Below are 24,421 nucleotides of genomic sequence, written 5' to 3' on the forward strand. Positions count from 1 at the left end.
GAAAAAAAACACAAAGGGGTACGCTTGATTACATCATTTATGTTACTGTACAATCTGCCTTTTTCCATAAATCATAAAAAAAGATGTACAGCATTCCAATGACCACAACTAAAAGATCCGGCCTAGGGAGAAGAGGGAAATGGCCTGGAATGACGTGTGTGTGGATCACGCTGAGTGTGTCTGCATTGGTTTACAGCTCCGCCTGTATTCTTGCAACTGATGGAACGTAGGGAAGTTAGCCAAGAAACAAGGATGCGACAGACGGGAGGAGGAAAAGATGGAGACAAACAAAGCGCAGGGGGGCTCAGTTGCTATAGGTCTGGCCCTCGGGTGGTTGAGGGAGCTTCATGTTCTCCTTGGAGAGCATGAGCTGCCGCAGCTCATTCAGCACAGTCTTGATCCTGGAGTAGGACTGCCACTTGGCCAATGTAAGAACCGCGCTCGTGTTAACCTGCAAAATCAAAAACAGAAAGACCCATGTGAAACCCAAGACTGGATTAATTGCTTTGTCAAATGCAAGCGATGGGGCATAAGAAGGCAAGGCATTATTATATGGTTTAAATGTGTCATATCAGGCGCATCTGCTTGTGCCTCTGCACACGTCAAATTGTCAATTGACAGTTGAGACGTGAATGAGCATTTAATAAGGTGTTACGTACCACGCCGTTGGAGGTGTGCACGCAGCTCATGTTGATCTTGGTCACAAATCTGACAGACGGCGGTTTCTCTGGGTATTCTGGTCCACATTCAATCTTCAGATTATACATCCTGTTTTCGTAGGCTGTCTGTGGAAGAGGTTGCTTGGTGAGTATGCGAGTGTGTGCGTGTCCCACACTACGTAGATGAGATGAAGATTAGCAATCCTTAGTAGCAAATCCATCAAACATAATGACTACAACGCTCTGTTAGTCAACACCATGTAGCTTCACTTACTATTTCAGGACATTGTTGTGCATTTTCCTTATTGCAGAGGCTCATTCTTGTTAAACATTGTTATTATAACAAGGGTTATTGACTAAGACTAAAATCATTTTTAATAAACAGAATAAAAAAAACAAGCTTTTCAAAATAATTAAATCACATTTTTATTATGTTTTAATCAATCGACCTATAATGAGTCCAAATATATTTTGACCTTTGTCAATCAATTTGACACATTTAGCTTTTGGGCTTAATTTGTTTCGGTATTACCGTTTGGCTGTACAAAGGAAAGAAGGTGGAACCATCATTGTCTGAACAAAGGAATACAATGGCTAGTTATGGTGATCTTGCACTTAATAAACACTTGATATTAATATAGAATTCCAAAAACTAAAGTGATACAACAAATAAGAAAACCTACACTAAAATAAAGCATTTTAAAAAGAAACAAACAAACCCCAAAAACAAAAGACTCAGAATGCTAACTCTAATGAAAACTCCCAAACTAATCTAATCCTGGTTTCTAACTTCCCATGAGGCATATAAAAGGCAAACTCATATTTCATTTTGTTTTCTGTGTGGGTTTAAAGGGTCACAATTCAGTCAGATTCTGTTGGCAGCATGTTTGTTTTTGTCCATGTTCAAGTCCTTGTTTCAAATGGTTGCCACTTACTCGAGGAGGGCCGAGGATGACTCCTCGCCACTTTGTTAAGGTCACGTCATCTTCATCTTCCAGACCCCAGCTCACGGTTCCATCTCCGATACCTTTCAGGCCTTCCTCGAGCTCTTCAAGTAGCCGGAAATTGCGTGGAACAGTAACTGCACACAAAACAACCGATTTTTTCAAATCAGAATAGCCTTAATGAGAATTTGTGTGATGTCACTTCCAAATTGGGGTAAACCAGTACAATTGAATCATCATCTCCTTAATTATTTCATTTTGTCAACAAATTATAGAACTTATTCTTCTATTGGTTGACAAGTTTTAAACGCAAGTTCACACCGAGCAACTTAAAAGTAGTGCGGCCAGGACATGTCATGCACTTGTGGCATGGTGAGCAGGTGCGTCATCCTGCCACAACTTTCACCTCTTCTCACGCACTGAACCAAGCAGGATCTCTTTGTAGACATGCTGCCCCATCATCTGATCATCATGTGATGCGAAACCCAGTTTGCATTTTTGGTTAGAAATTTCTCATTTCTGACATGAGTGAAAGAAGCCGAGCATCTGTGAAGAAGCTATTAAAGAAGATTTTGTCCTTCTGACGAGTGCTGCATCATTTGGCCTCTGCGGTGAGATGAGATGGTGCAGCTTGCATGCAAATAACAAACCAAGAGCCAGAATGGGAAAAACACACCTGCCTCTTTTCGCTTCCCCTTTTGTGTCAACAAAAACGCTTTTTCTACGCAATTACAAAGACATAACTTGCAAAGGCACCAACAAATGCTGACCGGTAAGGGTTGGAGCTCAGAAGCCAATTCGTCAAAGAGCTTTTTGGCTGAGAGGCTAACAGCCAAGCCCTTTGAGCTAACCACGGCTATGCATTCGGCTACTTCCAAACGGACCGGGTATAAGGTTACGTGCGCGTTGGTCGTGAGTTGTTCGGCTGCAATAAAAACAATCTAAATACTGTCAATTCGTAAGCAGTCGTAGATTTAAATCGCAATTAGCATATTGAGCTAATGCTCATTGCTTTCAATGCATTATCGCTGGCGGTTCCACCTATAAAACAGCTTGTGTATTTATATATTAAAGACACATTCGGCCATGGCTAACCTTCCCGTAGTGATCCGCAACTCGCACAGAAATAAACAAATGGCTGCGTTTTAAAACTTGGCGGTAAGTATATTCCGTTATAACGTATTTACCGGATCCGGCGGCGAGCGCCATGGCGATGGTGCTTGAAGGTAGCGCGCCCGTCGTTTAACCCCCTTATATACGTCACGGGCGCGCACACGCATTTTTGGGGGGGTCCTTTTTTTTTTTTTTTTTTTTTTTTTCTAAAGAAGAATGCAAAAACAGATTAACATTTGACCGGTTTCCAATACTTGGCCCTCTGGTATTTGTTTGAATGTTGAAAGAGAGAGGACAAAAACATGTAAAGTAAATACAGTAAGTAAAAGCATGAAACTTTTGGGAAATTATCTAAAATGAAAATAAATATATTTATGAGTGATTTTAGAATAAATACAGTAAGTAAAAGCATGAGACTTTTGGAAAATAATCTAAAATAAAAATAAATATATTTATGAGTGATTTTATAAATACGTCTGGTCTTGTACTTGTTGCTGTAAAATGGAACAACTACAAAACCTTAACAATGCATTTAAACCTAAACTGGACGAACTGGTAGGTTTCTGAGAGCACTTGAGGTTTAAATGAAGTCACAGTTTCACTTAGTGGACAAACAGTGTAAAGACACCAGCATGCACAGCGTGTATGGAGCAGAGCAGACCAAAAAATAATCGGCCAAATTTGGGCCGATGTTGATTATACGATAATCGGTGGGGCCCAGGTCTGAACTGGTAATAATGCAATAATTTACTCAAATGTCCCTGTTTTTCACAAATCCAAGGTGGAAACCCTATGTCCACGACTCTGGTCTAAATGTCCTATTTATTCTAGGCAATATATTTGAGGAAGATTATTATAGATTATCATCATTCATTACGATTTCATTTCATGCGCTGTTGTATCACCTGATTGGCCAAAATGGGAAACAGTTTAAATCAATTCTGCTTACCTAGTCCCACCTAGCTCAAAAATTGCACTTGTTACTTGTGATACCACAAAAAGCAAGAGTGACAATCTAAATTTCACCCTACAAGTGAGTTCATTTTTTTTCATTGAAATTTTCACATTTTTTACTTGCACAAAAATTAGACAGAGATAAATCATTTCTATTTCTCCTTTTATGGTTTGATAGTTTTGCCTACTAGGGTAAAGTAATAATTGAAAGAAACTGGTATAAGTACAGAACCTTTATTAAGCGTACATATAAATAAACACTTTAATACATTATAGACATTGTACATCTCCCTAATGGAAGATAACAAAAAAGGCATCAAGGTATATTATTGTGTTGTCTATGTAAAACTGGCCTTGCCTCACAGAAAAGTCCATGAAATCTTTTACTGTTTAGCTGACAGAGGTTTACAATAACTCAAATAGGGAGCTGATAAGGCGATTCAACATCCAAGCAGCGCAACATTTGTACGAAGCGAGTCAAATAATTCCAGTGACTGAAGCTTTCACGAGTTCAAAAAGATTCTGCAGTGACAGCCTTTTATTTTGAAAACTCCTTCATATGAAACATCTTGAGAATTAGCCTCAACCGTAACTTAACCTTACGCCAATAAATACGAGTTGTGGCAAGTAGTAAATAGCTAACATTTGTAGCAACGTATTAACATCAAACATCCTTCCAATGTCATGGCAAAAAAAAAAAGTGATAGACTGTAAACACCAAAACTTTGCCCTAAACCCGAGTGCTCCCAACACTGACACAACATCTCCAAACAAAAGCAACAACCATTGCCCAGCGTGACTTTTCCACCGCACTCAAAGTGCTTCCCGCAATATTCTACAAGCACTACGGAATCGACATTGTATTCTTTTTGCTACCGACCCACACTGAAGAAAAGTCAAGGTTGCAGCAGCCGGAACATAAATCTATACTCACAAAGACCTAAATAGAATCCCTATATTGACGACATATCTGAATAGAGTGACTCCCAACCATTAGTCTGCTGTGAGTAATCATCATGGGTGCTGTGGGTAAATGATTCAATTTCACTTCCCTTAATTTTGTTTATCGTGTGTTCATTAGAAAAAAATATCTTTGGTCATCTATCTAAGCCAGTATACAATCAAAATATTTCCAACTAGATTGCAGAAGGTACAAACAATTAAGCTGTTGCCTGCCAATCAACAACAGAATAACTTTGTTTTCCATTCAACACAGCAATTTATCAATTTGTTGAGACCAGATGATCATTCGTTCAGTATACGAACTTTTGACATTTTGATTCGGTGAGATTTTTCTAGACGGTTTGCTAATGATTGGGAAACGTGGTTCTACTGTCACTCTAAATTCAATAAAATCAAGTATAAAGGACTCAAATAGCAAAATATTCATACATTGTATACAAAGATGTCACCATCTTTAAAGCGCCACAACAATCAAGCCTTTTGACCAGGATGCGCCTTGGAATGAAGACAGTTTCTGTGGGTACTTCAAACCTGGGACCAACATGGGGAGCACATCATAGATGATATTCTACTCTCGTCAGTGGCTGCGTTCTACAAATTAAAGGGGAAGCATTCCATTGCTCGCAACAAACTGCAAAGTTCATGCGTTACATCCTCAAGCATAAGATGCAGGGTTTGTTTCATGATGCACTTTTAAAGGCGTCTGCAGTAGAGCTTCCGAAAATCACTGTAAACACTTCAGGAAAAGAAAGAAAGGCATTTGACTCCAATTCCAACGGGTTAAGACATGAAGTTACGCTGCATAGTCATTTGCTGTATGACACACTAACGAAAAAATTACGAAAGACATGAAAAGGCTTCCCACCGGTGACTGGATGACATAATCGCATCTGCAACTGAAGCCCTTTTAACGTCACAGAGGTACAGGGGTGCCTTGAAATACGAGTGACCAAGATCTTTGATACTTGAGCCTTAATTTGGACATTTTTTTTGTGTGTGTGTCGAAATGAGAGAAAGCTGAAAAACACACACAGGCATATATATATACATATACCTTAGTGGGCAAGAATTACAGCATTATGAAATCATCATGCACAAACTGTTTACGTTCTATTTAATTTTGGCATGCTTTGATAAAGGTCACTATTATACAATGCTATTTTTCATCATCAAAAAAGTCACATTTTTTCCCATGGTTGATGGCCTTTCCATTCATTTTAGATGATTTGCGATACGAGTCTCTCAAGGCACCACTGTAATAGACCACGGGTGGGAATGGAAACGACTCCCACATCGTACAAAACGCGATCTGCCGTGCGGGATCTGTGAGCAACTTGAGTTGAGCGAAAAAGTTCTGCAAAAGAGCGAAGATACAAACAATGTGTGGCGTGTGTAAGGCAGCTTGAGAAAACATGAAAAGAATAAGTAAAACCGGACGACAGAGCGGACAACCTGACACATCGAGGCCACGCCATTAAGTACAATCGGATGTGACTCAAAACAACAGCTTGGCTCATCTTCCATTAAAAAGATTTTGTTTAAAAATGCAATATTTAGTTTAATGCCTTTTTTTTTTGCTCAGTTTTTTTTCCTGTGGCAATGAACTGGGCTTTTGTTTAAATGACAAATATTCTCCTATTTAAATACTAGACAACTTTTTATATAATGCTCTCCAATACAACATCTACCTATTATTAACACAAACTTTTTTTTAAGCAAATGTACAAATTTGAGAAACAGAATTCACCTTTGGGATGCTTCGTTAGATTTTGCAAGTCGCCAGTCAGCACTTTAAAAAAAAAAAAGGGTTGTATGTTGTGTCGGAATGCAATTTTCATTGCATTAAATGGAAAGAAGGAATTGTCATTAAATCCGCAAGTCTTTGATTTCCTTTTACTTTTTGAACTGTTATTAAGAGTCATTATGGTGTCAAAGTTTCACTACTGACAAAGCCACCGTTGTACAAGGCTTTCAAGTGTTTTTTTGAAAAAGCCTGCAAAGGGCAATGGTTTGGATATTAGTCTGACATCGTGTTAGGCTGTGCAGCCAAAAGTGTGCAAGGTCGCCAAATGTAACAAGAATTATCGATCAATTTGTTCTTTTGCCGTGGGTGTTGGATAAGCTTCCTTGTTTCTCTCCACAATCAAAAAGATCTTCAATTAGGTGCGAGTAAATAAAGACATTGAGATTCAGAGGCGCTCAAAAGAATCCAAATCAACATCCAGGAAGTGTTCCTGATTTCACCCTCAGTAAAAATGTCCTCCAAAGGTATTTGACATGACTTTCTGTGCAGACGTTTCATAAAGTGAGCAGTTATTGTTATCAAAATATATTGCAGTTTGTGAATGATATAAAAAAAATCCTCTTGAAAAATGGAAAATGTGCAAGCGTTAAAGCTATGGCATCAAAACCTGTTAGTTTGTCTTATGGATTACGGCGAGGCAAGATGGGGGGGGGTCTTCTGAGGTAGGGCGGAGTTAGCCTGTGGTGTTACTTGACTTTATGAGCCCATTTGAGATCATCAGCTCTGGGCTTCTCCCCCGTGACGCCCTGGATAAGATCCTCCAGGTTCTTCCAGAAGCCCACCTTCTCCAGGGGGTAGTTGAGCCAACCTGAAACAAGGCTACTCTGTGACGACACTCTCGCTAGCTGCACCGGGTGCAGATCATATATGAGAAGAAGGCAAACCTGTAGTGATGCAGAAGTACGTCTCGTGCGGGGACACGTGATGGATGCGGTGGTGCTTGCGAGGAAGAATAATGTGGCAGTCCTGGAGGAACACCACCCAGCGAGGCAGGCCAAAGTACGTGTGGGACCACTTGTGAATCTGGTTGGTGAGGGTCACGAAGATGCCAAGCGCAAACAGGTAGCAGTACCATGGGTAGAGTTGGTAGATCTCCGCTGGAATTAAAAGGAGAGCAAATTAGGTTGACCTATGAACTATCAAATATTAATTAAACGGCACATGGCATACCAATTTTTTGGAGCTACTTCCCATTGTTTATCCATTTTTTTTGGGGGGGTGGAAAAGCCCTAATTAATTCAATATTTTTAGTAGAGTCTAATCACTAGAAAAAAAAAAAGTGAAGCATTTTATATTTTACTATGCACATTTGGAGCTTCATACAACTATCTACTCCTCTCACCGTCTTTATGGTTGTACCATTTCGTTATATATGAAATGTGCTATATAAATAAAGTTGTATCGTATTCTAAAATTCCTCTGACAAATTTGTTTGTGGAACTGCACAGCATGCTGAATTAAATGCTCTCTCACACCACCCCTAATCCAGGAGCTTCACGCACAGGACTCACCAGGGGAGAGAGTGACGAAGTTGAAGGCCATGTTGGCAAGTGGGACGATAGTTAACATGCAGTTGTCGCCATTGGTCTCAATGAAGTCATGGCGGGTGATGGCTGTGGGATCAATGTGGTGTTCTCTGAAGGGTCGGATAAAGGCCTGTATGTTGTAGAATGACAAGACAGTATGAATGCAGGAAGGAAAAATACTCATGGGAGGGGAGTGCAATGCAGTTGAGATGACCTTTCCGAAGATGGGTAGATCCACCGACCCCCACGTGTCAGCCCCCCAGTGAACAAGGCCCGAGGCAAAGTCCGCAGTGAGGATCCCTGCCACTACACATTCGTTCATAATTGCAAGAGTCATTTGGTATGTTGTCATGATTGGATATCTACTTGATCTATACTTTGACTGTGTACTTACCAACAGCCAACAGGATATACCACAGATGCCCCAGATGGAAATTGGCAAGGAGGTGAATGAAATTGAAGGCCATGAGAGAGAAGCAGAGGAGGACACTAATCCACTCTTGGCATCTTTTGCCTGCAAGAACAATAGGTCAAGAGGAGCTTCCGGTACAGCATTTTCAAATACAATGGGGCCATGAGGGTTGTTCCGAGACCATGCTCATTACTTGTTATGTGTAAACATTAAGCTAGAAGACATTAAAGCAAAGTTATCTGTTGTTTTATTTCACCCCTCTCCACCCCATTTTAATTTCTGGGAGTGTTACTGAAAGGTTTTATGCATTTTTTGACTCGGGTCAGTCATATCTACTGTAGTGACCTTCTGATCTCAAACCGGCCACGGCAGCTCCACCTGATATGACTTCATTTGATCCAAATCAAAATTCAAAGATTAATAACCACTCGATGATGCAACTTCTTTTGTGTTGTTACGTGACTTTCGCTATAACTTAAAATTGACAGGCAGCAAAATGGCTGGCAAGGTAAGTGCTCCCTTGAGTTTACATGTATTTCCAAACTATGAAAAATACTCTCAAGACCCGGAATCGCAAATATTTTGGTCTACTGTCAAACACAAATCGAAGCAACCTCACGTGAGTACTGTTGTGCAACGAGCACGGTGGCCCAAACGAGCACCGCAATGTGGTCGTTAGTGTATTTATCAAGCACAGAAATGCTTATTTTCTTATCCGTGTTGTTTATTGTATAAATGTGACTCGGAAACTCCAGTACAGCACGTAACACATGGTGATGTCACAACCCGATGGTGCCGGAGAAACAAGCTAGCATTGAAGACGAACTAGCAACACAGATCGACTCACCTGGTGAATATAAATTAGCCAGTTCTCGGGCACCGGCGTGTTGAGGACCCCACCGAGCTGCACCTCGATCAGGTCCTTGGCGCTCGGGGTTTTGTAATTCCTCTCTACACCCGGTTTCGTTCACCATTCTCGCCATTTCTCCACTTTGGGCCCAACCCCTTCAGTTGAGTCTGTCTGCTCCTCGTCAGGAGCCAACAGAAACGTCAATTTCTCAGCTGACAAAGAGCGGAACGTTTTGGACCAATCGGGTACGAGAAACTGAGGCCGGCAGCCAATTATCACGCGCAAAGGTGTCCGCGTCTGACCAATGGCGTTGCAAAAAGGAGAATGCACTTCCTGACCCCACCCGACCTGTTTTAGGAAGCCACAGACCCGCCCCCACAAATTATGCTGTACCATAGGTTGTACAGCAGATGGCAACAAAGCGTAATATACGTTTTGGCTATATGTCAAGGTTCGCAAACTTTTAGAAACTGAGATCCACGTTGAGCATACTCAACTTAACTTTACGGAGAACAATAATTTGAATAACAAACGCAGCTCAGATCGCACCTAACCCATATTCCAGTCAATGGCTAAAAAATGCGGTGCAGTTTTTAATGGGCAAGTTCTTTTAATGTTATGTTAATAACCTTGATTCAAAGACAAAGAGAACCCTAAATAATTATTAGTCATAATATACTAGTGGTGTCAAATGGCTCCCAGATTGATACAGACGTCTGGAACAACACGTTTGCTCGAAGCTTGTGGACTTCTTTAAAACAGTTTAAAGTCGTGGCAAAGTACATGAGTTTTGAAAAAAGACTTGTAAAATTACCAAATTATCCAATGTAGTAAAAGTTAAAAAATAAAATACAAACTCGGAAAATATATTGCAATCAATACAAAAGTATAAACGAAAGTATAACTTTTTTTCGCTCAATAACAGATGACCAGTGTCTTTGTTCACCCATCTTTACCAATTCCTACAGGCAAAACAATTCAGACATTTCCATGCTCTTCCAGAAGGTACACTAACCCTGTCCACCTGTTGCCATCCATACAATAGAAGAGCTAAACAGCCCACAATGTATGACTGAGTACATTGAAATGAGACGATTATTATTTCAGCATACTGTGCATATTATTTGTGATACTTTGTTTGACGATTTGACGTGATTTTTAACGAAACGCTGACCTTGAAGATGATGGTTGCTGCTTTATTTTTTTATACCACAAGATGGCAGTCAATGCTCAGTCAAAAGTGCACTAGTCGAGGAAAGGGCCATCAAACTTGAGAATTACGACGTCAAGTACATTATTTATAATGTATTTAAGAAGACATTTATCGTTCCCATAATGAGACAATTTGCATCAAGTTATCATAGGTAGTGTTGTAAATGAACAATCAGCAACAGACAATGAAATATTAGAAAGGGATATCTTAATTTATATATCTATTTTACTTTGGCAATAGTACTTATTGCGCAACACAATAACAAGCAATTTAAGCGCTATACAGCTTGTTGCGGGGGGGGGGGGGGTTAAGGAAAGTAATAGAAAAATTGGAACGTTTTTAGTATGGAGGCCTTTTTCCAGTTTCTACAAAATAAACGAGCCAAATGAAAACACAGTATTTGTTAATTTTACTTAATACATATAAATAGAAAAATCAGAAAAAGATAATTATTCAGTATGTTTTTCTCCAAAACTGGATATAATAATTATAATTTGATACTATTACGGGGTATGTAATTGAACACAATAGTCAGACAAGGATCAAATAATAATAAACATCAATAAATTGATCATACGTGATCAATCTGGAGTTGCGTTTGTGCTGACGTCATAATTACGCAGGGTGTAAAAAAAAAAAAACTGACAGCATCGTGGTATTTTCCATGATCGTCTTTAGAGGGCGTGATCGGACCGACTATCAACAAGTTTTGTGGCTCTGGTTGTTTTTAAACGCTAAGCAATCAAACATGTATGCATTTTATTGTTTCTTTAGACTGACTGTTTGTCATCCAAAGTCAAATAATGATAATATTAATAAAAATGATTACTATACTACTAATAATTTATATATATATTTTATATATATATATATGTATATGTATGTATATATATATATATATATACATACATATACATATATATATATATAAAATATATATTTTTTTATTATTATTATTATTATTATTATCATTATTGTGAATACCATGGAGTTGTGGGTCAGTGCTTTTGTCACATACGTCACACACCTGCCGCGCTAAGTCACGCCCCTCGACTGCAATAAAACTTCTCCCGTGACAGGAAGACCTGACAATTCCTCCCAAAACCACGACGAGCATAACTTGTGGGCGCTTAAGAAAAGGAGCCACTCAAGTGTTTTTCTGAGCAACACCCGCACAAAAAACAACAACAGAGAGCATTGCGACACGCGACTCGCAGAACTGACCGACGTGGGCGCCTCATCAGCCCTCCATGCTGGTGCAATCCGGCGGGTGTTAAGATCCATGGAAGTGGCCGGTTTCTACGACGAGGGCGGCTTTGCTATCCACGCGAGAGACGGCATTATCAACCCCGGCGGCTCGTACTGGAGGCTCGGCGACTCGATGACGGAGTTGGGCATCGAGGAGCGGGAGAGAGCGATCGACTTCAGCGTCTACTTGGACCCGGCGGCCGTGCACTGCCCGCAGCTGGCGGCCGGGCACTCGCACCCTCCGCAGGGCGACGTCTTCTCCGACTTTCTGGCCGAGAACAAGCTCAAGAGAGCGGCCAATTTTAAGAACTACACGCTGCTCAGCGAGCTGGACGCGGCTCAGCGAGACGGTCCGCGGGACCCCCGGGGGGTGCCGTACGGGCTCGGCTACACCGACCTCCACGAGACGCGCGTGGACAGCGTGCTTGCCTCCGAGCTGGCCCGCTACCGAGCCGCGGGAAGAGACGACAGCCAGGAGGACGTGAAGGTGGAAAACGGCTCGTCCACTTTTGACATGCGCCCCTACCTACAGTACCAGTCGACCGGGGGCAGCATGGGCAACATCTCCACGGCGTCCTCCACTTGCTCCAGCCCACCTGGAACCCCTGCGCCGGCGGGTCAGGGCAGGTCTCCGAGGTCTCCGTCTCACGGAGCCAAGCTCTCCAGCGGGAAGGCGAAGAAGCGCCTAGACAAAGACAGTGAGGAGTATCGGCAGAGACGCGAGAGGAACAACCTGGCCGTGCGTAAGAGCCGCGACAAAGCCAAAATGCGCAACTTGGAGACGCAGCACAAAGTTTTGGAACTGGCGGCGGAAAACGATCGTTTACAGAAGAGAGTGGAGCAGCTGTCTAGGGAGCTGGCCACGTTACGCAACCTGCTCTCGGCCACTGGCCAGTGTTAGACGCCCCCGGCCCAAGCTGCTTCCCTCCGCGGACTAAAGAACGTTGTTCGGAGGGATGATTGAAGGGGTCGTGTGGGGGTGGCGGTACGATACGGACTGCAACCAGTTTACAAAGACACAAAGCATTGAGACTGAAGAAGTGGCTTGCGCGCATTGCGCAATCACTGCATTCTTTTGGGGACACCTTTGCTTTCTTCTCCTCTAATTGTGTGTATGCAGTATTTGCGTGTAGGTTCGACAAAACACACGAGTGAATTTCGACACGAACGTACGTGTCGAAGTGGAGCAGCGGCTGCTTGTCGAGCGAAGAGTTGTGCTGCAGTGAAATGATGCAACTCTTTGTAATAGTATGGGCAACGGATGAAATAAGTGGAATTATTTAATGTCGACGAGGTGAAATGAATTAATTGTACTTGATATTTTGTGAAATTAAATAATTTCTACTTTGGTCTAAACATTTTCACTGGCACGTCTTTATTTTAGGCTGCGTTTTTGAACGACATAATGTGGACTGCTGTGAAAGATCATGTCTGCCATCTTTTTAAAAACTGTGAAAAAAAATACAAGCACCGTTTCCTCATTCATGCAGGGGAAAAATTGATTATACAGCTCTCTTAATAAATGACAATAATGAACCAGTGCGCTTAATGACTGCATTGTCATGCTTTGTTATGATATATGATGTCACAAATAAATTTGCATACAGTGAGACATTTCTCTTGAATAGCTTGTGCAACATTTTTGTGGCTCGCTGCCATTCATTGCAAAACATTCGAGCGGTGCCATTCTTGCAAAGAACAGCAACCGAGTGAGTTTGCCTCGTGTTTACACATTGATTTGACACAAACGTCCTCAGATCTTTGCAGATTGTGGCCTCTACGATAGTGCTGAGAGCAGCACCGATGAAAAAAGTCGGCACGCAATGCAGAAATGTTCGCTTTATCTGCAGCACACGGCTCTGTCAATAGTCTGCTGGGTCCACTGGCCCGCAGAGGGGGTTCAAGGTTGCAGGCAAATTAATCAACAACTAACCTCCTCACACCAGCTCAGGTCATGCTTCAGCCGCCAGACATGCTGAACATTTAGCACATGAATTCCCTAATCCTTTGCAAACTTGTTGAGTGGGAAACAAAAACATGGCAGTGTGTGGGCCTTAGAAAGCTCTTCAAGCATGTGTTCAAGATCTTTGCAGCTTAAGCGACACAAAACTAACAACATTATGGAAAGCCAATTATGCCAAAAGTGGCAGTAGTTATAGAAAAAAAATTGAAATAAGACACAGTTGTTCTACTCGTGTGCGTACTCGTGCATGGAGGTTCAGCTGGATATGAAGGATTTTGTATTAAGCATTTAACCAGCTTAATTTCCGACTAGAATACCAAACGTGATAATAGTAGTGGGAAAAATATTATCACTAACACACAGTCACTCTACTGGTGTTATTCTACTAGAACGCTGAATTGTCTTACGAGTGAGGACAAAGAGCACACTCGTACGTGGACCTTAAAATGGATATCAAGGAATTAATATTCAAACAGCTTTGCATCAAGCTGATCACTTACCCAATGAAAGGTTCTACTAATTTGTCAAGTAGCACTAGTAGTGTGTGTGTGTGTGTGTGTGTGTGGGGGGGGGGGTCATTACAAGTAGGACACAGGACTAGTAGGGCAAGGTGAGCAGGAAGAGCAGACCCTAAAGAGAAAGTCAACCACTCATTTCTTTTTTAATATTGATATTTTGAATGCGCCTGTCTAGACGCGGCATTCTGATTAATATTGCATTTAGTGAATATGAGTTAAGCAGCAAAATTCACTTGTTTTTATCAACCTCGGGGGAGCGCCCACTTTGCCACTTGCTGTTGACTGAAAATGACATCACAAGTGGCTGGGTCTCAGGTCATAAAAAATCACGACTTAGCTTCAAAAAATTGGTGAGCAAGCGACAAAATGCCCCCCCCCCGAGAAGGATAAAAAGAGGTGGAATTTGCCTGTTTCATTCATATTCCACAAATTAAACTAATCAGAACACTGTGTTAAGACTAACTGTGCTGCACAGAACATATTGTTACATTGAAATTTGGGGGGTTGACCTCCCCTTTAAAATGGATTTCAACAATATGGAATAAATGCTTGAACAGCTTTGCATACATTACAAGCGCTAGACGTTAACTACTGCAAGATGCAGTTGTTCTACTGGTTCAGTCATTGTGTCAGTGCGCTTCATTTTCTTGCTGGCCCTTACTCGTACATGGACGTGAAGTTGAACATTGAGGATAAGGTTGTGGTCGTGGTTGTTTTGCTGTGGAATTTTGCAAGGCCTCCCTCACACCAACACGGCATGAATAATGTCACAAGCAAGCAAAGCCAAGCCCACACAGAAGATAAAGCAGCTAGTTGGGGACACGGCGGGATGTGGAGTTGATCCATGACAATTTCGGGTGGGGGCCGTTGACAACCCAGGAGAGAGGAAAAACCACCTCTGCTCGTTTTTCAGGAGAGGCCGCTTTCACCTTAAGGGACCGCAACAGGACTGAGTTTGACTCTTGAAATAAATCAAGCACTGCTTGTTTCTTCATGCTACTCTCAGCGCTGAACAGCTCTGAGATATTGGGCAATATGTTCCCCACCCACATTTGAAGAAGTCATTGTTATCCTGCATGCACTACATTAGGACAAAGGCTGGGAGCAACATCACCAAATCTAGTCAGAATGTGTGAACCATTAAGCACATGACCGCTGTAAATGACAATATTTGTGGTTGCTATCCAGCAGTTATGTTGTCGGTAGTTTATAGAAATAAACAAAAAGGTTCTTTCTACTTCCTGATTCACAATTTTTTTTTTTGGTGTTGAGCCATTGTTTGGATGATTTTTTTGCTCTGACTTGCGAGCGTAGTGAACTCAACTCACTTCACCCCAAGCACCAGTTTGGCAGAGTGTGAACAATTCTTCACAAAGACACTGCAAAAGGTTAGACGCCACTCCCAGCTGAAGTTTACTGTGAAACCTAACACAATGCAAAGACAATTGCGCATTGTGTCATCCAAACTACCAGGAAAGTCCGCTTAATTAACAGTTTTTTCGCAGTGTTTTCTTGCCTCCGTTTATCGTAACTCATGTAATTCTTTAGCCATTGTGACGTAAATTGAGTTGTTGCAAACATTAGACATGCAGCTATGATACAAGCCATATGTGTCATTTTATAATCAGGCCTTTAACAAAGAAACCATTGCAGGGCTCCTTTTTTAACATTGCAGTAAAGGCTTTCGGTATCGATGTCTGATTTTTTTTAACTAGTTACAGTTTTGTATTGTTTTAAATCCATCTGCTCGTGTCATTAGCTAGTTAGCGCAAAGTTTGTGTCCTCAGCTCACTCCGGCGGCATCCATCAAATTCCCTCTGATGGCTGTCAGACTTGTTACTGGGTGAAAGGCTCATCCGCTTCCCTTGCAACATTAGTCGTAAGCGGGATTTCTTTGTAGCGAGCGAGTTTTCGCCTCAACTGTCATTTTGCCCACAGGCTGCTCTGTAACTGTCAGAGGACTAGCGCTAACAACAAAATGGCAATTCCGGGGACGTCACGCCATCTCGTTCGACTTTGCATAATTTTGAATCGATAATTGAGATAATCGATATGCCATGCCCACTCGAACGAGTAAACGAGCAGCACCACTTATAAACCTTTAAGCAAGAGCTATTTGGGCACAAACAGTGTAGCAACACATGTAGACAGACAATATATGTCTATATTACACTGCCCCAAGATGCCGAGATGTGCAAACTAGTACAAGCAGCACGAGGGAAATGAATTAATAATAACGCAGAGCTGATTTACATTCTATTTAATTATGTTTTTACTTTGTGTTTTTAAAATGTATGATAGAATAGAGTTAGAATAAAAACACAGGTAATGAAAATTTGGGTTTTTTTGAGAAGGCTGGAATGGATTAATAGAATTTCCATTCATCTCAATGAAGAAAGATGATTTGCAATGTGAATGAATATCCAACTATGCATAGCTAGGAAAATCAGAGAAAATGAGTGGTTTCTTCATTTTTTTTCCAGAACTCTACAGAGCAGAGAGTGCATTTCCCCTTGAGGAATACTAACACGTCTCGTAAATCAAATGGAGTGTTAGGTACACTCGCTCTCTGTTGCTTTTCTTTCTGTGGAAATCTATTGATTCATGATATGTATTCATTGTCTGTTCATTGTCTGTACTCGTTATATATGTATGTCAAGGCAATAACTGCAATTGGGCAACATAAACAATGGCCTGCAATTAAAGTAGGTTTTAAAAGCTCATATTTCTGCGCTGTCAGTGCTTGGCTCAATTTCAAACATTTGAGGAATTTCATTTTTTTTTTCTTCTGCGATGACCCCCACTCGTGTTCCCTCCGATCCCCAAGCTGTCTTTTCCTCGCCTCTTGCTCAAACGCTGACAGGAGACAGGGAAATTCCCACACAGGATGACCTCCTTGTTTGAAAGTTTAGCCCAGCCTCCTCTCCCCGTTTTACCGTCAGTGGGCAGTGTTTGTCCGTAACCTCGGCGTTGCATCACAGCGCCTCACAAGCCAACTGCCCCCCCCCCCCCCCCCCCCAAAAAAAATCCTATGACAATGCAGTGCAAACAGGCAAAAGAACACCTGACACTCTCATGTGATCAAAATTATGACGGTGAAGATTTTTCACGTGTATAAGCATGTACCTTCCTAAATAGTGAAATACTACAGTTAAATTTAGATAGATAGATAGATAGATAGATAGATAGATAGATAGATAGATAGATAGATAGATAGATAGATAGATAGATAGATAGATAGATAGATAGATAGATAGATAGATAGATAGATAGATAGATAGATAGATAGATAGATAGATAGATAGATAGATAGATAGATAGGAAATTGGAAAAAAATCATGTGTCTGACTTAAATGACTTCTCGTTTCGTTTTTTGCAATCAAACCAAATGAGTTCCTAAAACACAGTTATTTTTAGTCTGACGTGCAAATAAAAGTCAACCACTTGAGATTCTGATCTCAAACGCCATACTCTGTAAAGTGCAGAAAGTAAAGAGAACGTTGAAAAGTTGAAAAGTCATCGGGTAGTCCTTCTTGGTTGATTTGTTTATGCCAGTCAGTCAGTCAGTCAGTGAGTTAGTTTATCTTGCGCAAAGTTGGTACCGTTCAGAGTATCTTAGCTTTTGTTGTGAATGATTTTTATTTGTTTCATAGTCTTTTTTAGATTATGCAGTGGACCTTCATAGCTTTACTTCATGAGCACACTTTCACGTGAGAAGTATAATATTTTTGGCAGTTACATTTGGTGACATATTAATGGTGTGTAATAGCATCTCATGAAGTGCGTAACGTGTGGACGCAGAAATAATAAAAATGCAACTGTAGTAACAATTGTCCGGTCACATGACAATTAGTTTGAATTGAGAGCTATAAATATGTCCACAAATATAACGTGTGTGTTATTTCTTTCACTGTCATTCTTGGCGAATAACTGGTAGCTCTATTTTTTGAAATGTAAAGTCTTCATTAAGATGGAGCTGTTGAATGCTACAAACTAACCTTTTTCCATGGACAGCACGGTGACTCATATAGTAACCTTCATTTTAGGGAACTTTTAGTGGAAAGGAATTAGTTTAAGAACATTGAAGAAATGTGGTTTTGTGGATGTTAAATAGAAAGCAAATGTTGAACAGTTCCAGTTCTTAGAGCAGAGAGAGAAAAAAAAAAAAAGCCCAAGCTAACAGTTAACATTGAAATGATTCAATGCAATGCATTTGAGCAGATATGTGATTTGGTGTTTTGCCGTGTTTGACTGAAGTTGCGTGTGCAAAATGAAAGGAGCACCGGACATCCTGAACATGGCTTCTAACGGGAAGCTCGAGCGCCTGAGCTACGGTAAACGGCCATGAACATGATCTGTCTTGAAGTGAACCAAAGTTTCAACATCACCCTCCACTTCTGCTATTTGGCTGAAGATGACTATGAGAACACAAAACTGAGGAGCAGAAGTGACTTGCGGTCACTACGCAGCAAGCTTCTCTGCCCATTTATTGTGTAACATCAGACCATCTTTGCAAAATGAACGTTAGTTTGAATATTAAAGACCCGTGCTTTTATTTCTTCATATGCTCAGTATGTGTATCAACTAATGCAGAATCTTGACTTTGTATGTGAATGCTCAAAGTGCTCCATATTTATCCTGTGGAATTTTCTTTTATTATTATAACTACATGACATTAACATATATGGTATGAAGTTATGTATAGTATTTTCCTTTGTAATAAATAATATATTTTGTGCTGCCCAACTAATCGAAACACAGCGTTCTGATTAATGTTTCGTTTGTGACACGCCGTTTTTTTTAAGCTGAGCCGTGATTGGCTGCGACCTGACACCTGGCAACTGTGTTGTTATTTTCAGTCGACAGCAAGTGGCAAAATGGCTACTTAACACATTCCACCAATGCAGTATTAATCAGAATGCCATGTTTAGACTAGCGAGAGCACATATGATATATTATTGTAATGAAAAGAAAAAAAAAGAGGGTTGACTTCCTCTTTAATGTGAAGTACCTAAGTCGAAACGAGTTCACTGCTATCATTAAGGACACATCAAAACAAACAAATCACGTAAAACTCAAAAGACGAGTTCTTTGCATCATAAGGCACCATCGTATTTCAAACGTTTTCCCCTTCATTGTGGGCCAATTAACATGTCGGCGACAAGTTTGACCATGAAACCTTATGGGATTTGATTCAGACAAAATGATCTAAATCAATACCCTCAATTGGAAGTATATGGACAACAAAAGTCCTTAATAAGAGTTGAGACTGCGTGAATTCACCGTCATCATTAACATTAGTCAACATTTGCGTAAAAATCATTGGAATTGTGACTATTCTGGCGAGGTGTGGTTTCTTCTCATGAAGAAAACATTCACAATCAGCAAATACTATATGAGTCAACTGTGAATGATTATTTGTCATGATGGCTCTTCTGTTCAACTATTCTGACAGCGACTGAAAGTTCCTTTCACTGCTCTGTTCCTCCAAGAAAACTTTACTAAATTAGCAGAGACACCATTTTACGAAACAAACAACCTGTTTTATCTTGACAAGCAGGACTCAGTCAAGTATGGTACATTCCTTAATTCTACCACGCTTGTACCTGAAATCTGGTGTGGCCAAGTGAAGCACAATCACTTGCACTTTTTTTGGAAAGCATTTGGAAGGCAAAATTACAGTTAAAGCACACCAAATGATCAGGATCGATATCAGGCTTCTGCAGAACTTGCTGATGAAGCTGATAGTAGAGGAACGGATTTGGACATCCTTGATCTAAACAAATGCAAATAATTTCATCAATCAAAAAAAAAAAAGCTAAAACCATGGCTCATGTCTCAAAATATATATAACTATATGGTTGATAGAATGATCAAGGGTTTTCAAACTTTATGGGTCCAACATTTTTTTTTTGTGCTCTCCTAAACGGCATGAGAATTACGGAAGGCAATCGCAGAAAGACATAGTGGCCATTTACATGTTGCAAAAGTAGTGATTCATCCCCATGTTGGAAACTTTTGACCCGAGATGTGTGCTTCTAAGTACTAAATATCCGCTGAGGTTGTACAGTTCTAAATGACAAGGCACGTCAGTTCCTATATGTCTGCACGCACTTTTTCAAAATGGTACGACATAAGTTACTGCAACTTATGTTAAGGAGCCCAAAGTTACACAGACCAGATGTCCAATCGCTCACTAGTACGAGACAGGGCCTCCCCCTCAAAATTCTGTGAATTCAGTAAGAAAACAAAATAATAGTGTGCTGTAATTCTTGATTTTTGGACTACCTTGACAAAAACATTGCACAGAGATGTTACTGAGAGATATAGAAATTGTAATAAATATAACATGTCTCCAACCAGAAGATACCCATTCACTTATTTGGTAAAATTTCATCAGGCGAGGCCGTGATTGACTACTTTTGTAATCTTTCTGCTATGTTGGCCTCCATCTTGATTAGTTGCGCATGATTTCCTTGTGTCACTCCAGTGGGTGTAACCTTCAAATGCACACTATGTGCCTGTGTCAGTCTTTCTTTGACTTTTCACAACAGTGATTAAGTGGCATGTATGTCTCTTGGGGTCAGTAAAATCCAAACGTGCATCCATTTTTTACAACGCTTGTCGGCTCCAGGGTGTTCTGGAGCCTATCACAAGTCGTTTGATTTAGTTATGTTTTTTTTTGCATTGACTTGTAAAAGATATGAACACTACGTGGCAATGAACTTAACTCGCTTTGTTTTTCAATAAGTAGCCGTGGCAAATAGTGAACAATTTCCCCGAACTTGCTTAATTCCACTAACAGACTAAAACAAACAAACTTACAAACTGTAAATTGAAACAACGGATATTAGAACACAAAGGGTGGAGCAACACATGTAGACAAATGATATCACCATACTCACTTCTTGATCATCTGGGAAAAAAAAGGGGGGGGGGGGGTCATTCCAGTTTACTGACTTAACGACAATCGTGACAATGTGAATCCAGAAAACCAAAAAGCTACTATCTTCTTCATTTGTCTGTGTGATTGTAATGTACTGCCACCTGGTGGCCATGGCAGGCACATCAGAAGGAGCACCAGAATAGAATGGAAGCATTAAATTGATTTACATTCTATTTATTGGTGTTTTTGCTCTGTGAAGTAGAGAGCAAATATTCTTTTGCCTTTTACTGGAATGGATGACTGGTATTTGCAGAAATTTCCATCTAACAATACAAAACAATCTAGTTCTCTTGATAACCTTTACAGATTGATCATAGACCAAAGCTTGGTATTTAATGGAATAAGTGATGTGCCGTTTGAGACAGCTTCCAAAACAAGAAGGGCGTCTCCAATGACCACAACCCCTCCCACACATGCAGACTCACCCACTTGGCTATGTGACCATGCTCACGTTGACTGTGTCTCACCTTTCACCTCATTGAATGTCAGACAGTCACAGACTATGTGGGCACGCGCCTCTCCGCAGCATGTTGAGTGATTCTGCTCTGGTGCACATCTGTTGTTATGATCCAAAATACATCAGCAACAAGTCAAAAGAACACATCGATGACATGGGCTTTGTTTACATGCGGTCCCCGCCAGCGTCATCACTCCTTGCAGCAATCTGCAAGAGGAAGGATGCGGGAACCTCGAAGCGGACTGTGGGGGAAACACCAGCTTCAAACTCTTCATATTGATGCGTTGACCTACATGCAAGAGTGTAATCTGCGGCAACATAACCACAGGCACCAATATCTGCGCCTGGTGGTCGCTGCTGAGTGCGGGCAAAAAGACGAGGACAGGAACTGCGAGCGTCTTCACAGACGCAAGTGAGTCGTGAGCGAGGAAAACAAACAAGCATGCTAGCTAGGTGAAAAGCAATCATGCATTTAAGGCCAAAGCCACAATAAAATGCTCATTTCAGCTTGCATAACATGCACACTGAGTTGTGAGCGCCAAATTGAGATACAAACAATGACTTACTGTCAAATATGAATGAAAATGTTAAATTTAAGCAAACAGAATTACACCTTGTTTATTTAAAACAACCTCATAGCTCTTGCCCTTCAGTTTGCTAGCTTAATGCTAATGCTAAATAGGATCTATGTGCTATAACCCTCTTAGCAACAAACTGAACACAAACAGTGTAAACATTAGACAGACATTCTAACAATACTTACAGCATGGATTCTTTATCCTCTGTGAAGAAATACAAATACTTGTGTCATGCTGATGTGCTGTGAGGAGTTGAAGTGTCTCAATGAAAGAATACAGTAAGACCCTCATTTGTAGGGAATATGGGTCGGACCTCCCCGCAAATGGCATAAACATGCTTGTCATTGACACCATTGAAATGAATTGAGAAAACCAGGGGTGTGCGGGAATTCACGATGTCTGTGCGCCCAGGAGGTCAAGGCAGGCAGAAGCACAATGTCTTTCAACTTAAGACAAATACGTGTCAAACATTGCTTAACTCTGCATTAAAGTTCACTCCAAAGGACATTGGGTGCGAGTAATTATTCTTATTAAAATACACCTGACAGCATTTTTGTTGTTTTTGTTTTGGGGGGGGAAGACTGGAACGAATCAAAGGCACATACATTAATTTCAATAGTAAACGATAATTTGAGATACAAACATGGTCACAGAATAAATTAAACTCATCTCACTGTATCACTATCTTAAAATAGAGGTCAAGACCTTTTCTATTAGCCTATTAGAAGCACCTACCAACATTTACAACCGAAATTTAAAAGTTTGTTCGATGAAATTGAAATATTTATTTCCCAAAAGTCTATTCTCTTCATTCTGTAAGATTTCTCTTGGCTGCATTGCTTCCACTAGTTTTTTTTTTTTTTTTTTGGTCCAATCAGATTTCAGTCTCAGTATGTTGCCATGTCAATCTAATCTGCCAAGGGGAGTCATACATTGACATTTAGACAATACTTGTTTGAAATAGCTGAACAGGTTAGAGCTTGGCCTAAACCCTAAAGGTTCCTCAGATAAAAGTAGTAAATTGATTAATGAACTCTCGCGCACACGTACGTTTGTGGTTTTTTTTCTCCTAAATACTTTGGAAAAGCATATTGGTCTTTGAAGTTCCCATGAGAATGCTTTGAGTTGGGTGTGGTCGGGTGCAGGCCTTATTTGGTCAAGGAATCATCTCTGTTAGCTGAACTTTAGCTGAACGCACGAGTGGAAGCGTAATGTCTTTGTCTAACTTCTCATAAGGAGCTACTGGGGGACTTTTTGGGAGGCGGGACCATATCGGAGACAATGAAGGGTTGGCTACTCACGCAGTGTGTCACACAAGTTTCAGGACGAGTTTCACCAAAGGTTTACAAGTGACTTTACCTATGACTTTTTCAAACTATGAACATTCAGGTATTTTTTTAAATTTGGCTTGCAAACAAAAGTTTGAGATGTCAACACTATATGATGGCAGTAGGCATTAGCTAGTAATTTAGAACATATTTAAAACATTAAAATAGGGAAATATAAATAATAAATAACACTTTAAAGTGCCATATCTAAATCATCATACATATCATATTAAACTAATAATTCAACATGTAAATCAATAAAACAGAACACAAGTAGACACACTTTCAGACTTATTTTTCGGTTTACTTTTTGCCTGTGCATAGTCACGTTGGCGATTTGTCTTTTTTCTCATAGATGCAAAGAAACCAGATTTTATACATTTTTTTAACAGTTTTATGTTTGCACTATTTTTATGTTTTTTTTATCGTAGATGCGTTGTGCTGTAACTAGTTGTACTTTGCATTCGCATTGCATTTGAGCTTTTTTGACGAATTTCTGTATTCTATATTTTTCTGTATTTTACGCACTCCAGCATGCTTGCGCTTATTGCTACATAAATCAGCAGAAACAGATAATTACCACTAAATTCTCCAAAAATCTGGTAATCCATGATACAATTACGCTAAAAAAAATATTGTGCAGTGAAGTTGCAAAAGGAAAACGGTGATATAATAGCAAGAGGTAACTTGTGTAGCTTTTGTGTCACCAGTCTTGGCACTTTTCTGACACACCTTGTACGTACGTCGTGACGAGAATACAAAAGTAAAGATGAAGAAGTTACTCATCAACACTGCCTGTTGTGTTTTTGAAATGTCGAAATAAGTGGCGTGGGGCATGAAGACACATGCCACACATGACAGTGGACTCACTTCCTTGTAAAATTCAGCTTCCACCGTGAGCGTATAATGACTCACACTTTGCACAGTCACACTTGGAAAGGCTCC

General features: G+C 40.5%; 3 protein-coding genes across 3 annotated transcripts; 1 reads left to right on the forward strand and 2 right to left on the reverse strand.

Annotated features, from left to right (window-relative positions):
* Positions 1–19: 19 nt before the first annotated feature.
* Positions 20–2,888, reverse strand: LOC148401925 (ubiquitin-conjugating enzyme E2 variant 1-like). The gene is made up of 4 exons (XM_088361703.1): positions 2,791–2,888; positions 1,595–1,740; positions 660–785; positions 20–451 (listed from the first exon to the last, which is right to left on the reverse strand). The coding sequence occupies exons 1-4, from the start codon at positions 2,810–2,812 to the stop codon at positions 305–307; spliced, it is 441 nt and encodes a 146-aa protein (XP_088217829.1). The 5' UTR covers positions 2,813–2,888; the 3' UTR covers positions 20–304.
* A 1,002-nt stretch (positions 2,889–3,890) lies between these two features.
* On the reverse strand, positions 3,891–9,496 carry peds1b (plasmanylethanolamine desaturase 1b). The gene is made up of 6 exons (XM_088369168.1): positions 9,223–9,496; positions 8,358–8,477; positions 8,178–8,269; positions 7,949–8,093; positions 7,322–7,534; positions 3,891–7,245 (listed from the first exon to the last, which is right to left on the reverse strand). Exons 1-6 carry the CDS (start codon positions 9,356–9,358, stop codon positions 7,124–7,126), a joined length of 828 nt encoding a protein of 275 aa, XP_088225294.1. The 5' UTR covers positions 9,359–9,496; the 3' UTR covers positions 3,891–7,123.
* A 2,057-nt stretch (positions 9,497–11,553) lies between these two features.
* On the forward strand, positions 11,554–13,300 carry cebpb (CCAAT enhancer binding protein beta). Its single transcript, XM_088369441.1, has one exon. It carries the CDS (start codon positions 11,721–11,723, stop codon positions 12,585–12,587), a length of 867 nt encoding a protein of 288 aa, XP_088225567.1. The 5' UTR covers positions 11,554–11,720; the 3' UTR covers positions 12,588–13,300.
* Positions 13,301–24,421: the final 11,121 nt, after the last annotated feature.

Source organism: Syngnathus floridae, chromosome 2 (assembly GCF_059516105.1).
Source record: "Syngnathus floridae isolate MCC-2025c chromosome 2, RoL_Sflo_1.0, whole genome shotgun sequence".
Lineage (NCBI taxonomy): Eukaryota > Metazoa > Chordata > Actinopteri > Syngnathiformes > Syngnathidae > Syngnathus > Syngnathus floridae.